At 36.2% G+C, this 13,307-nt stretch overlaps 7 protein-coding genes across 7 annotated transcripts; 5 read left to right on the top strand and 2 right to left on the bottom strand. All coding sequences in view use genetic code 12, as the record gives it.

Annotated features, from left to right (window-relative positions):
• Positions 1-308: 308 nt before the first annotated feature.
• Positions 309-2,210, top strand: TPO5 (Tpo5p; the record flags this gene model as incomplete). Its single annotated transcript, XM_007374505.1, has 1 exon — positions 309-2,210. One exon carries the CDS (start codon positions 309-311, stop codon positions 2,208-2,210), a length of 1,902 nt encoding a protein of 633 aa, XP_007374567.1.
• Positions 2,211-2,405: 195 nt separating this feature from the next.
• TIM17 (protein transporter) lies at positions 2,406-3,464 on the top strand (the record flags this gene model as incomplete). Its single annotated transcript, XM_007374504.1, has 1 exon — positions 2,406-3,464. One exon carries the CDS (start codon positions 2,453-2,455, stop codon positions 2,915-2,917), a length of 465 nt encoding a protein of 154 aa, XP_007374566.1.
• Positions 3,465-5,090: 1,626 nt separating this feature from the next.
• YAK1 (serine/threonine protein kinase) lies at positions 5,091-6,123 on the top strand (the record flags this gene model as incomplete). Its single annotated transcript, XM_007374503.1, has 1 exon — positions 5,091-6,123. The coding sequence occupies one exon, from the start codon at positions 5,118-5,120 to the stop codon at positions 6,054-6,056; it is 939 nt and encodes a 312-aa protein (XP_007374565.1).
• A 214-nt stretch (positions 6,124-6,337) lies between these two features.
• RPB4 (DNA-directed RNA polymerase II subunit) lies at positions 6,338-6,949 on the top strand (the record flags this gene model as incomplete). Its single annotated transcript, XM_007374502.1, has 1 exon — positions 6,338-6,949. One exon carries the CDS (start codon positions 6,338-6,340, stop codon positions 6,947-6,949), a length of 612 nt encoding a protein of 203 aa, XP_007374564.1.
• A 223-nt stretch (positions 6,950-7,172) lies between these two features.
• SNU114 (U5 snRNP GTPase) lies at positions 7,173-10,022 on the top strand (the record flags this gene model as incomplete). The annotated part of the gene is made up of 1 exon (XM_007374501.1): positions 7,173-10,022. The coding sequence occupies one exon, from the start codon at positions 7,173-7,175 to the stop codon at positions 10,020-10,022; it is 2,850 nt and encodes a 949-aa protein (XP_007374563.1).
• Positions 10,023-10,067: 45 nt separating this feature from the next.
• SPAPADRAFT_60365 (RMR1 family protein) lies at positions 10,068-11,321 on the bottom strand (the record flags this gene model as incomplete). The annotated part of the gene is made up of 2 exons (XM_007374500.1): positions 10,068-10,957; positions 10,991-11,321. The coding sequence occupies 2 exons, from the start codon at positions 11,319-11,321 to the stop codon at positions 10,068-10,070; spliced, it is 1,221 nt and encodes a 406-aa protein (XP_007374562.1).
• Positions 11,322-11,656: 335 nt separating this feature from the next.
• On the bottom strand, positions 11,657-13,177 carry SPAPADRAFT_60364 (uncharacterized protein; the record flags this gene model as incomplete). Its single annotated transcript, XM_007374499.1, has 2 exons — positions 11,657-12,505; positions 12,527-13,177. The coding sequence occupies 2 exons, from the start codon at positions 13,175-13,177 to the stop codon at positions 11,657-11,659; spliced, it is 1,500 nt and encodes a 499-aa protein (XP_007374561.1).
• Between the last annotated feature and the right edge of the window lie 130 nt (positions 13,178-13,307).

Here is a 13,307-nt window from a genome sequence, read left to right as displayed (position 1 = left end):
CGTCTATCAGTGGCTGATTTAATTCGGCAGTGCGCGGTTTGCCCGACTCCCTTTTTGATCTTACGGCCCTGGCACAGCAGAACAACGTTTTTTTTTGTTTCCTGCGTTATTTTTTTATTAGTAGAACAATTGCGATGCTGAACAAACCCCTAACTTAGACGCGAAGTAACATATAATAATAGTAATATAATAATATAATAATAGATATGATAGAGCATCCGCAACCGGTACAGTTTCAACAACTACCGAACCAAGCATCGCCATCTCCTGCTAAGGCAAGCAGTGAAATAGCGCCAGTTCTGATTGAGATGTCAGAGACGGTATCGGAACCACCACCAGCATATTCTTCCCACATCATATCCGACATTGGATCCCTGGCTCCAGTAAGGTTTATCGGCTCATTGATAGACGACGATGATAGTGCTGAACATGTAGAGCATTTCAAGTATAAACAAGATTTAGAGCGGAAGTTAACCGTTACTTCTGTCATTGGTCTAGGATTCTCCGTCATGGGAGTTCCATTCGGGTTGAGTTCTACCTTATGGATAAGTTTAATGGATGGGGCAAATGTTACATTATTATACGGTTGGTTAATCGTGGGGATTTTCTCAATATGTGTAACATTAAGTCTTTCTGAAATCATTTCAAAGTATCCTACAGCTGGTGGTGTCTACCATTTCAGTGCTTTATTGAGCAATGAAAAATATTCCCTGATTAGTTCGTGGTTCACTGGATGGTTTCTTTTGATAGGAAACTGGACATATGCTATAAGTATCATGTTTGCCGGATCGCAATTTATCCTTTCCGTATTTGGATTAAAGGACCTAGTGTACAACGAGAACAGTTTCTTGGTGTTAATGGTATTTATGATAATATTGCTATTCTCAGGATTTATTAACTTCTACTTTGCAAGATATTTGGAAAAGATTAACCGAGCATGCATATATTGGACAATTTACACGGTTCTTGCCATTGACTTTCTTTTAATATTTTATGCCAAACGAACAAACTCAATCAAGAGTATATTGACTACATTTGATAACTCCCGATCAGGATGGCCTGATGGAATCGCATTTATGGTGGGGTTACAATCTTCATCGTTCACATTAACGGGATACGGAATGCTATTTTCAATGACTGATGAAGTCAAGAATCCCGAACGTAATATGCCCAAGGGGGCAATAAGCGCAGTGCTAATGGCCACCATCACTGGATTCATATTCATTATCCCTATCCTTACAATTTTGCCAGAATTAAAACTACTCCTTGATGAGAATCCAAACATCATGCCCATTGATTTAGTGTTCAAGCTTGCTACTGAATCATACCTTATTTCCTTTTTAATGGCCTGTCTTATGATTGGGACCGTGATTTTCCAATCCATTGGGTCCTTAACAACCGCATCAAGAAGCACTTATGCATTAGCTCGTGATGGAGCTTTACCAATGTCACATTTGTTCACCACAGTTAATTCGATTGAAGCCTACACTATCCCACGTAATGCCCTTTTCTTATCTATGGCGGTGTGCGCTGTCATCTCCTTGCTTTCATTAGTGTCCCAATCGGCATTTAACGCATTCATGGGTGCCGCTGTTATCTCATTAACTATCGCCAATGGTATTCCTATTTTGTGTCTTATGTTGAACAAAAGAAAGAAAATTAAAGGTGCTGCATTCAGATTAAGAAGATTAGGATGGATCATTAATGGAATTGCAGTGGCTTGGGTGTGTCTTTGTCTGATTATTCTCTGTTTCCCACCTGTTATCAAAAATTTAACCTGGAGGAAAATGAATTATGCATTGTTAGTTATGATTTTATTCACGGGTATTTCCACATTGGGATTCATTACTTGGGGGAAGAAATCATTCACTGGTCCTCTGATTGACGAAGACTATTTCGAAATTAATAATATGGAAATGGCACGAATTGATACGTCAAAGTTTGTCATTGCCGATGAAGAAGACTTGGAGCAAGATGTCAAGGAACACGAAGAAGAAGATATCGTAGAAAATAAGCTCAAGGAGATGCAGAAAAAAAGCAAGATGAAGGGCAATAAGAAATATCTTCCCTTGGAAGGAAATTCTCGTGAAAGAGCTGATAGTGATTCCGATACTATTGATGTACGATTTCGAAATAGTTTCCAGAACGATAATAATAGTGACGAACAAACGTTATTTGATGATGTGGAACATAAACCCGATGGTTCATAACTGTTTATAGAACGAACTAATACGATAGATATACATATATAGAAATAATAACATTGGTTCAAACATAATGGCTGCTAAAAATATTAGTCCTGTAATCGGAGAAAGAAAAAGAAATAAGTAAATCACGTGACCAGAATAGGTAAAATTTTTCAACCGGCATTTAAGCTTAAAAAAATTTTAATCTGGTTTTGCCTTTGTAAGACTCATACTATAACCTTTGTACATAGTAGAATAAATACAACATGTCAGCCGATCATACTAGAGATCCATGTCCTATTGTCATTTTAAATGATTTTGGTGGTGCATTTGCCATGGGAGCCATTGGTGGGTGTGTATGGCATGGTATTAAAGGGTTTAGAAATTCCCCATATGGAGAAAGAAGTTACGGTGCCCTCAGTGCCATCAAAGCTAGAGCACCAGTAGTTGGTGGTAACTTCGGTGTTTGGGGTGGGTTGTTCTCTACGTTTGATTGTGCCGTTAAAGCTGTGAGAAAGAGAGAAGATCCTTGGAATGCCGTCATCGCCGGGTTTTTTGTTGGGGGTGCTTTGGCCATTAGAGGTGGTTGGAAACATACTAGAAATTCTGCCATTACTTGTGCTTGTTTATTGGGTGTTTTCGAAGGTGTGGGTATGATGATGCAAAGATTACAAGCCCAACCAACCATGGCTCCACAATACCCTGAAGAACCTGTTCAATTAGCAGCTTAAATGAAACCTTCTTGTACATAACTATCACATGACATCAATTTCACCCAGACCACTACCACACAACATTGAAATCGAATTGATAAAAAATTTTGGTAGTGGGAAACAAACGAAACCCACCAGCCCAAAAAACTTATAGAAAAAAAGACCATAATTAAACGGAAATGTTACCATGAGTAAATTGCAACCGCTAAGATTTCTAATCCTGGTCTATTAGGTATTTGTTATTTTCTTTCTTCTTTTTGCTTCTTGTACATTATTTAAATATACGCATAGTTTACAAATTTTAATAGCGGATTTACGTAAGGAGTCATTTTCGGTTATACTTAACCCATTTTACGTCATATAACAATTGTAAAACTGTTGCTGTAGTCTCGCTGGCGTTTAACTCACAATTTAACTTGCTGTTGACAGTAGTAACTGCTGGTTGCTATTATGTAGTAAAACACCTCAAATATGTAACTCCCTCTACGTCAATAGCAAGTTGCCACCTAGTGCTTGTGTGTGTGTGTGTGATTTTCCCTCCCGTAGTTTAAATTGAGGAGAAACCAGACAGCCAGAAAAAAAAAAAGATCAATTGAAATTTTGAGTTTTGATCACACAGACAGACAAAAAAAGTAGGACTCACAAAAAGATTAAAAAAATGTCCACACAAATTTCATGGAATTTTAAATCATTTTAAAAATTGTCTACTTTTTGCTTGTACAATCTAGACTTGCATATTTATAGCAGCAAGACCATTGTTTAATTGGTCAATACATCGCAACTTGGGATAGATTACGTAATTAATAACTCAACAACCCCACTGGCTGTACCCCTGATATAAAAATACCAGAAGATCTACACACGAGTCATTTGTCCCCGCCTTCCCTCAGCTTTTACATATTAGCTGACACACAACTACCACACAAGTTACCAGATTAACTTCTAGACACAAATGTCATATAATAATTTCAATTATAGTAGACACAATTCAATAGGGGGTAATTGGCATGTACTCCCACCCCCGCAGCAGCAGCAGCAACAACAACAACAACAACAGCAGCAACAAACTGGTGGCGTGTTCGCTAACCAAGACTTAAATGATCAACAACAGCAGGCGAATCAACTGCCATTACAACAACAACAACAACATGCCATGCACCAACATCAGAAACCTGGCCAGATGGCGGGATTCCGTAACCCGTGGTTTTCCCAATCGGGTGGGTCAGTCTTGTCCAGTGCCCAGGCCGCGGCCGTGATGTCAATGTCTCAATCACCTACCAAGCAACTGACAAGTGCCATGCCACCTTTATTACAACAACTGCAACAGAACAAGAGACTCTCATTTGCAAATCAGCTTCCTACCACTTATGAGTATGACAATCAGCAGCAAAGATTTAATGCCCCTCCTTATATTCACCCACCTACCAGAGCAGACAACCCTTTCAATCAAGCATTTTCTAATCTGGATGTTGCTATTACCGCACCCAGTGATCGGAAAATGTCTGCTGCAGTTGATGGAACTTATTTCAATTATGGTCCTTACAATGGTCCCTACCCTGCACAATTATACCAATATAATCAACAAGTGCCTGGTGGTGGAATGAACAATCTTAATAGACGATCCTCACTCGCAGTCATGCCTAATAATTATCACGGAGTAGTTCCCCAAGACCATAAAGGACAACAGCAACCATATTATATACCGCCTAGTGGTCGATTAGGAAGATCTGCTCTGATTATCCAATACCAACAATATCAACAAGAATTACAACATCAGAAAGTCAACAAGCATAGGAAACCTGCACCAAAAGCCAGAAAGATTTATAGTAAATTGGACTTAAACCCCAAGGTTCATCAGCAACCAAAATACAGGCGATGCTCTGTTAATTCAATTCATATATCACCGGTTAATGCCCTTTCGGTATATCTTACTGAATCATATAGTATATGCCAGCCAAGAAAGTTTCAATATTCCAAGTCAACCAACCCTAAACGTGTATTAACAAAACCACTGGAACCAAAGTATAATAATGGGTACGACAATGAAGAAAGTGATTATATTTTATATGTTAATGATATATTGGGTGCAGAAGAAGGAAGAAAGTATATGGTTTTGGATCTTCTTGGTTCAGGAACGTTTGGACAAGTTGTCAAGTGTCAGAATTTAACTAATCAAACTGTTTGTGCTGTCAAAGTTATTAAATCCCGACCAGCATATATGAATCAAAGTTTAACTGAGGTACGACTACTTGAATATTTGAATGCCAATAGTGATGGAAGATCATTCATAAGGCTATTAGACACGTTCATGCATAAAGAACATTTATGTCTTGTATTTGAATTATTAGCATCGAATTTATATGAATTGATAAAGCAAAACCAATTCCAAGGATTAAATATGAAATTGGTTAAATTGTTAACTAAACAATTATTAGAAGCTATGGCTCAATTGAAGAATTTCCAAATGATTCACTGTGATCTAAAACCGGAGAATATATTGTTAATTCAACCCGATAAGCCAAATATTAAAGTTATTGATTTTGGTTCGGCATGTTTCACTCGACAGACGATTTACACTTATATTCAATCAAGATTTTACCGATCCCCGGAAGTGATATTGGGGTTACCATATACTGAATCTATTGATATGTGGTCTCTAGGATGTATTGTTGGGGAATTGTTTTTGGGATTGCCCATGTTCCCAGGTACTTCTGAATATAATCAAATTTGGAAAATTGTTGATATGTTGGGCATGCCACCAAGGCATATGATTGAAGTTGGAAGAAATTCATTGAATTTTTTCAAGCGAATAGAACCAAAATCTGCAGATGACAAGCCAAGCTATACCGTAAAGACTTATGATGAATACTTGGAATTTTTGGAAACTTCCAAGGATAATCATCACCATTCTCGGAAAAAGGAACAACCAAACAAGGATTATTTCAAGCATAGATTACTTAAAGACATTATCTTGAATTATAAGTTGCCATCCAAGAAAATGACCAATTCTATGATTGAGAAGGAATGTCAAGAACGGTTATTATTAATTGATTTCCTTACAAAAGTGTTGAATTTAAATCCTTTGGAAAGATTAACTCCTCAAGAAGCTTTGAAACATCCATTTGTAAGCGATGTACCTACTTTGGAAATGCCGTAGTATATACTCTGATAGTGATGTATAGTAACGAAAATATATAATCACAATGAAGACATGTATCTGTTTTGACTGCAAATTATAATTAGCTAAATTGGATTCTGTGGAACAGTCGTGCACAGTTCAATTGTAATTCTTCCATTTTCTCGTGAGCGTGAAAAAAAAAAAAAGCTGAAGAAAAAACTGAAGCTGGTCAACATACAATAACGAACCTACTGTAATATAAATAAACAACATAATTAATCATAATAAAAACATAATATAAAAATCATAGACATAAAAATATGAACGTGAGTACAAGTGCATTAGGAGTAAGAAGAAGAAAGGCCAAAGCCGCTAGTCAAAATATTGACGATGAAGAAAATGCTGCCATTTTAAAATTAGGACCAGAATTTCAATTAACCCAAATAACAAATTCCGGAGAAGAAGAACAATTAATTGCCTTGAACTTATCAGAAGCAAGATTATTGATTAGAGCAGCATTGAAGGAACGAAAAAATAAGAATAAAGGTAAACAACAACAAGCACAACAACTGGCCCTGCAACTGACCCAACTGCCAGATCAAGACGAAGATGATAAGGAAGATGAGATATCCAATATGGAATTAGCTGGTCCAAACTCAAATGAAATTATGCATAAAACTCTTAACTATTTGTCAAACTTTGCCAGATTTAAGAATTCTTCTTCTACAGAAACCGTAGAGAAGTTATTGAATGATTTTAGCTTGCTGGCAATAGAACCATTACATCCATTTGAATTGGCCCAATTGGGTACCTTAGAATGTGAAGATGCTGAAGAAGCCAAGTCATTGATACCAAGTTTAGCAAATAAAGTAAGTGATGTTCAATTGCAAACTTTACTTACTGAATTAAGAAAATATCAAACATTAAGTTGATACACATAAACCCAGGCATGGTATTTTGTATTATAATATAGATTTTATATACACTACGTAATATAGTCTTGTATTAACTGATTGTATAGTTCATTGCTTGCTCTATTTGATGTGGTCCTTGTGCGCAGTCAATTTGAAAATTTGAATTTGATAAACAAAAAAAAGTGCTGCCAAAATTATAAATCTTCAACTTGAATTCTAGCTAGCACACGTACAATCTACAATGGCAGCTGATGACGAATTATACGATGAGTTTGGGAACTTGATAGGAGACGAGTTTGATTCAGATGCTGAAAGTTCAAATGAATCTTTGGCTTCTGTTGAAGAAGAATCAGACCAAGCCAGCGATGAGGAAGAGGAGGAACTACATGCAGACAGCACCAGCTTAATAAAACGTACAGAAGAAGCAGGAGAAACTATCTTTATTCAACCAGATGAACCAATGTCAAATCAGCCAGTTATTAAACCTAAAATTGAGAAAGCTATGAAAATTGACTTCACAGCCAACTTATCCTTCACCGAATTAGAAGAGAAATACAAAGATCTTCCCGAATTGATATACTCCCGCGATTTTATGATTTCCACAATGAATCAACTTCCTGAAAGAATACGGAATATTGCCGTTGTAGGGAATCTTCACAGTGGGAAGTCGAGATTTGTTGATGCATTAATCTTGTATACTCACTCACCTTCTATAAAACTCAAGAATACACTTAAAAACTTTAAACCTTTGAGGTTTATGGACAATCACAAATTAGAAATTGAACGAGAAGTAACTATAAAATCTTCACCAATTACTTTATTGTTGCAAGACTTAAAGGACAAATCATATGTGTTTAATATTATAGATACCCCGGGACATGTTGACTTCCAAGATGAAACAACAGCTGCCATAAGCTGCTCGGATGGAGTAGTACTTGTGATTGACGTAGTTGAAGGATTAACCTACAGAGATAAACTACTCATAAACCAAATCATGCGTGAGAATCTTCCAATTGTACTTGTATTGAATAAATTTGATAGGCTCATTTTAGAGCTTAAATTACCTGCTAAAGACTGCTATCTTAAATTGAAATATATTGTTGATGATATCAGTGAGTACATAAATTCTAATGAGTTAATATCGACATATACGCATGCACCTATTTCGCCTATACGTGATGTTGTTTTTGCATCTTCAACATTTGAATTTTCATTCACATTGAAAAGTTTCTCGAAACTTTATCTTACCAATCAGAAGTCCCAAATGGATATCGAGAAATTTAGTCAGAAATTATGGGGAGATATCTATTATGATGCAGTTAACCACAAGTTCACCTCCAAATCAGATCAACTTCCAAGAACATTCGTATCATTTATTCTTGAACCAATTTATAAGATAATAAACTATACTCTCGTTTCAGAACCGAGTCAACCGAAAATTGCAAAGTTATTATGGGAAAACTTCGGTGTATCATTACACAAATCGGAATATAAACAAGATTCCCAAGTGTTGTTGAAATCTGTGTTTCATGTTGTGTTTAATGCACATTGTGGGTTTGTTGATACGGTATCTAAATCTATTCCGCCACCGGCATTAGAAAAGGATGAAAATTTTGTTGGGAAAGTGGTGAAATTGATTGAATCGCCTGATGGGAAAGCTTTCAGTTCTTTAGTTAGAGTATACAAGGGCATTCTAAAAATAGGTGACAAAGTTAAAGTGTATGGCGATTCATTTTCAGAAAATACTGAGGATTTTAAAATCGAAGTGGTAGAAGGAATTTATATTCCCGGTGGAAGATATAAAGTACCTATTCGCGAAGCAGGAGTGGGTTCACTTGTTATCATTGATGGTATTGAGTCAATTATTAAAAAGGGGGCAACTATATCTGATCCAGCATTGTCTATGCCGGGAGTAACACCTAAGTACACTTCTAACTCGGTATTCAAAATTGCGTTGGAACCAGTTAATCCTTCGGAGTTACCTATACTATTAGATGCCATGAGAAAAATCAACAAATCCTACCTTGCATCAGTTATCACCGTGGAAGAAAGTGGAGAACATGTTATATTAGCACCAGGACAGTTGTACATGGATTGTATATTGCATGATTTGCGAAATTTCTTTACTGATGGATTGGAAATTAGAATAAGTGATCCCATGACTAAATTTTCCGAAACTTGTATTGATACTTCATTTACAAAAATCCCGGTAAACACAGAGTCAAATGAGATTTCTATAATTGCTGAACCTGTGAATGATGACAAATTAAGTCGTGCAATTGAATCCGGCAAAATTTGCTTACAACAACCAACAAAGGTATTATCGAAAACATTAAGGACCGAATTTGGCTGGGATTCACTTGCTGCTAGGTCGGTATGGGCATTTGGACCTGATGATTTGCAACTTCCTAATATTTTACTTGATGATACCTTGGAATCGGAAACCGATAAGTCCAATCTTCTTTCAGTTAAAGATAGTATAGTTCTCGGGTTCAAATGGGGTGTCAATGAGGGTCCATTATGTGATGAACCTATCAGAAATACAAAATTTAGAATTCTAGATGCTGTAATTAATGGATCAGAATTATATAAATCCTCGAGTCAAATCATCCCCTTGGCCAGAAGAGCATGTTACACTGGATTACTAACTGCAACTCCAAAATTAATGGAACCGATTTATCGCCTTGATGCAACCTGTACATACCGTGCTATTTCAGTGGTCAAGGAGTTATTGAAAAGGAGAAGAGGTGAATTTGTACGCGAGGATCCTATTCCTGGAACACAATTGTTTCTGGTTCTAGGGTATGTACCAGTCATCGACTCTGTTGGTCTTGAAGTAGATTTGAAACTTCATTCGCAGGGGCAAGCAACTTGTTATCTTCTGTTTGCTAATTGGGAAGTAGTGCCAGGTGATCCCTTGGATCAAAATTGTGAATTGCCTAGTTTGAAACCAGTACCTCATGAATCACTAGCACGAGACTTTGTCTTAAAAACAAGAAGAAGAAAAGGATTATCGGGTGAACCAAGTCTACAAAAATATATTGATCCTGATTTGTATATTAAATTGAAAGAGAAAGGTCTCGTTCAATAAAAATTAGTTGTGTATATAATTGACATAAAATCTCCCACCTGAGTACTATATCGACAATTTACTTCTTTTGTTTTCTTGTTCTTCTGTATCATCCAGTTTTCGCTTCTTTATTGATTCAAACCCCCCACTTTCTCCGGCAACTTCAACCAAATGATTAAATTTACTGATAAATCTTGTTTTGGTGCGTAAATTAAAATTAAGAGATTTAGGGATCTTATTTTGATCTTCGGTTCCTTCGCATAATCGTACGAATATCTCAATGAAATCACGAATGGTTATATCCTTACAATAAACATTATCTTCAGAAATTTCCAACTTCTCTAATTCGGGAATCTCAAGTAAAATTTCGTCAGCATTAGTCAATTTGAATATCTCACTTAAATCTTCATTACTTCTTAAAAATTGGAAAAATAATTCAATTGATAACTGCTGTATTTGGGCGCTGTCATACAAGGCAACTAAATGTGAGCAATCAATTTTACATTTCTCTTGATTTATAGGAAATAATAAAAATTCAGTGTCTGAAAGATTCAACACCACTGGGATATGTTCGAAGTTTGGTTTGTTAGATTGTTCTGTCTGGGTAGGTGAAGTTTCTTCCAGTGGACTTTCACTTTTTATTGAGATAATTTCTTTGGTATGATCCCCATTTGTTGATGTGCCAGACTCATCATCCAGTTCAGCAGATAATGCAACCTCATTTACCACAACTTCCGCTTTCTTGTTAGATCCTTCACTTTTACCCTCTACTTCCTCTTCCGTCTTCTCCTCCTCCTCCTCCTCTTCTTCTTCTTCTTCCTTCTCTTGATTTTCGTCTTGACCACTTGTATCGTTTCCTTCGTCATTGATAGCATTCACTTCACTGGATTCACCCTGATTCTCGTCGTCTAATCTCTCAACATTGGTTCCCACTAATACATTAGTTATTTTGTAGTCTTCTTTTTCAACAGTGTCTGTAGTCTCATGACCTTTCTGTTGAGGTCCACTCAGAAGAGAAATTTCGCCACTTTCATCAACATCATCTTGCTCACGTACACCTGTATTCTCCTCTGCTACATCGCTCTTATATTCCTGGTCCAAATTTTCAATATCTTCTTCATAATCATCTAACAAATTCACATAGTCATTATTGGTCCGACGGTCAATTGAAGAATTAGTAATGTAATTCAGCGTGTCGCTGGTTTCATCAATGCCCAGAACGGGAGAAGTTATGTCAATCAATCCTTCAGGATCTCCTGTTTGTATTGTCTGATCTGCAGTAGAGCTTCTATTTGAATTCTCGTTAGTATCACCAAACATGTTAGATATACTTATCTTATTCACGACTAAAGAATGTGTACTGGCTGTGATAGAGAATTTGTATCTTTATATTTTTTATTTTTCGTGTTTCGTGTTGTGGTTGCGAGAAATCTTGGTGCGGCTGAATGTTTCACAAATGTTTACAAGTTGAAACTACATAGATTTTTACATGGATTAATTTGATTAAATTCTAGTAGTGATAACTATGAATCAAATTTAAGTATATATAGCACAAACAGGTCAAACCTTTTTAATACATAGCAAGTCATTTCAACAAGATAATAAAATGCAAAAACATGACAACAACAAATAAATAAAACATATATTGAACAAACTTATGGAGCCCAAACTTTAAAATTCTGAGGTGATTTTAATGATAATGGTTTATATTCATCTTCTTGGAAAGGATCTGAACTGATTTCCTCTTTAACTGGTTGATTGCTATCTTCAGTTGTAGTTAAAGTTGAAGAAGCTAAACCTTGTCTTGTAGGCTTATATAACAATGATTTAGCTTCAGCAAGAATATTACCAATATTCAGCTTGTCAAAGGTACTTTCTCCATTGATATTAGCATTTTGCTCAATCAACTGTATAGCGCTATCTAACTTCTTAATGACATTGATTGTAGATTTAGTCAATGCCAATCTATCAAGTAATACTTCTTCTTGTTGCTTTGCCAAGTGCTTTCTTTCTCTTTCATAAATTTTTTCCAATTCCTCAATCTTATTAAGCTTAACATCAACCTTCGATAATGTATGGTTTACAATAGTGGCACCAATTTTATGCATTTCTCTTTCTTCGTAGCTTGAAAACAAGTGACTTCTAGCACCAATAATACCAAATGTAGTAGAAATTGCATCTTTTGCGGTCGGTTCTCTTTCGGACGAGCCATTCTGTTCGGTAGAAATTTGTTGTTCTTCCTCTTGAGATTCAGATTTCACTTCTTGACCCTTGTTATAAACCTCATCCACCTTCTTTTCAATATCTGCTTCGATTGCCTTTCTTGCTGCTTCACTTGCTGCTTTGGCAACATCACTATCAACCAATTTGGTCATAAAAGCCAAGTTAGCCAATACAGGATTGTCAATGGAGCTAACGGGATAATTTGGCGCATACTTCAACAACTTAATACTAGCTTCATCTTTAATTGGATTAAATCTGTCTTCAATTGGTAGTTTTAAAAACTTTAGTATACATTCTTGTACAGTCTTATTAGTACCAACTGCATCGGCAATTTTATACCAATCATTCTTAAAAGTTTTCACGGCATTGATTAATGCATCGTACTCATCATGTGTCCATCCATCATCAACCTTTTGTTTCTTCCTTTGATGATCTGAAAGGCTAGACTCATCAGATTCCAACCCATGTTTGTTACCATTTTGATCAGCTACAGAACCAGCTGAAGCAATTCCATTTGAATTATCAGTTGGTGTTCCCAACAATTTTTTCAAATTATTAACATCTATTCTATCCGGTGGTATTCTTGATGTATCAAAGGGAAAAAGGCCACGAGGGCTATCAAATTTCACATGGTAATCACCCGTGTATGGTAAATCAACCAGCTGACCATTGGGCAACTTTTCTATAGCATAACCAGGTTTGAACTGAGGCAGTACTTGATAATTGATCAATCCCCATTTATTAAGGAAGCGATGTATTCTCATCAACGTACCAACATCACCAACAAGGTTCCGACGACATGAAGTTAATGTCAAAAACTCATTGGGGTTTAATCTATAAGAGTTAATCATGAAATTTCTATAATTAACATAAATTTTAGGTGACTTGGAAGGATGATTAGTATCAAAGAACTCAGGTAAAGAGTCCTTCTCGATCTTATGAATCTTTTTCATACTGAACCAGCTAGCATATGAAGGTATAACAATCAAATGAGTTTGTTTAGTGTATGCTGGTTTTTCTTCTTCTTCTTCTTCTTCCTCCTCCTCTTCTTCTTCTTCCTCCTCCTCTTCTTCTTCTTCCTCC

The sequence above is a fragment of the Spathaspora passalidarum genome, assembly GCF_000223485.1.
Source record: "Spathaspora passalidarum NRRL Y-27907 unplaced genomic scaffold SPAPAscaffold_3, whole genome shotgun sequence".
Lineage (NCBI taxonomy): Eukaryota > Fungi > Ascomycota > Pichiomycetes > Serinales > Debaryomycetaceae > Spathaspora > Spathaspora passalidarum.
This window is presented reverse-complemented; position numbering and strand designations above follow the sequence as displayed.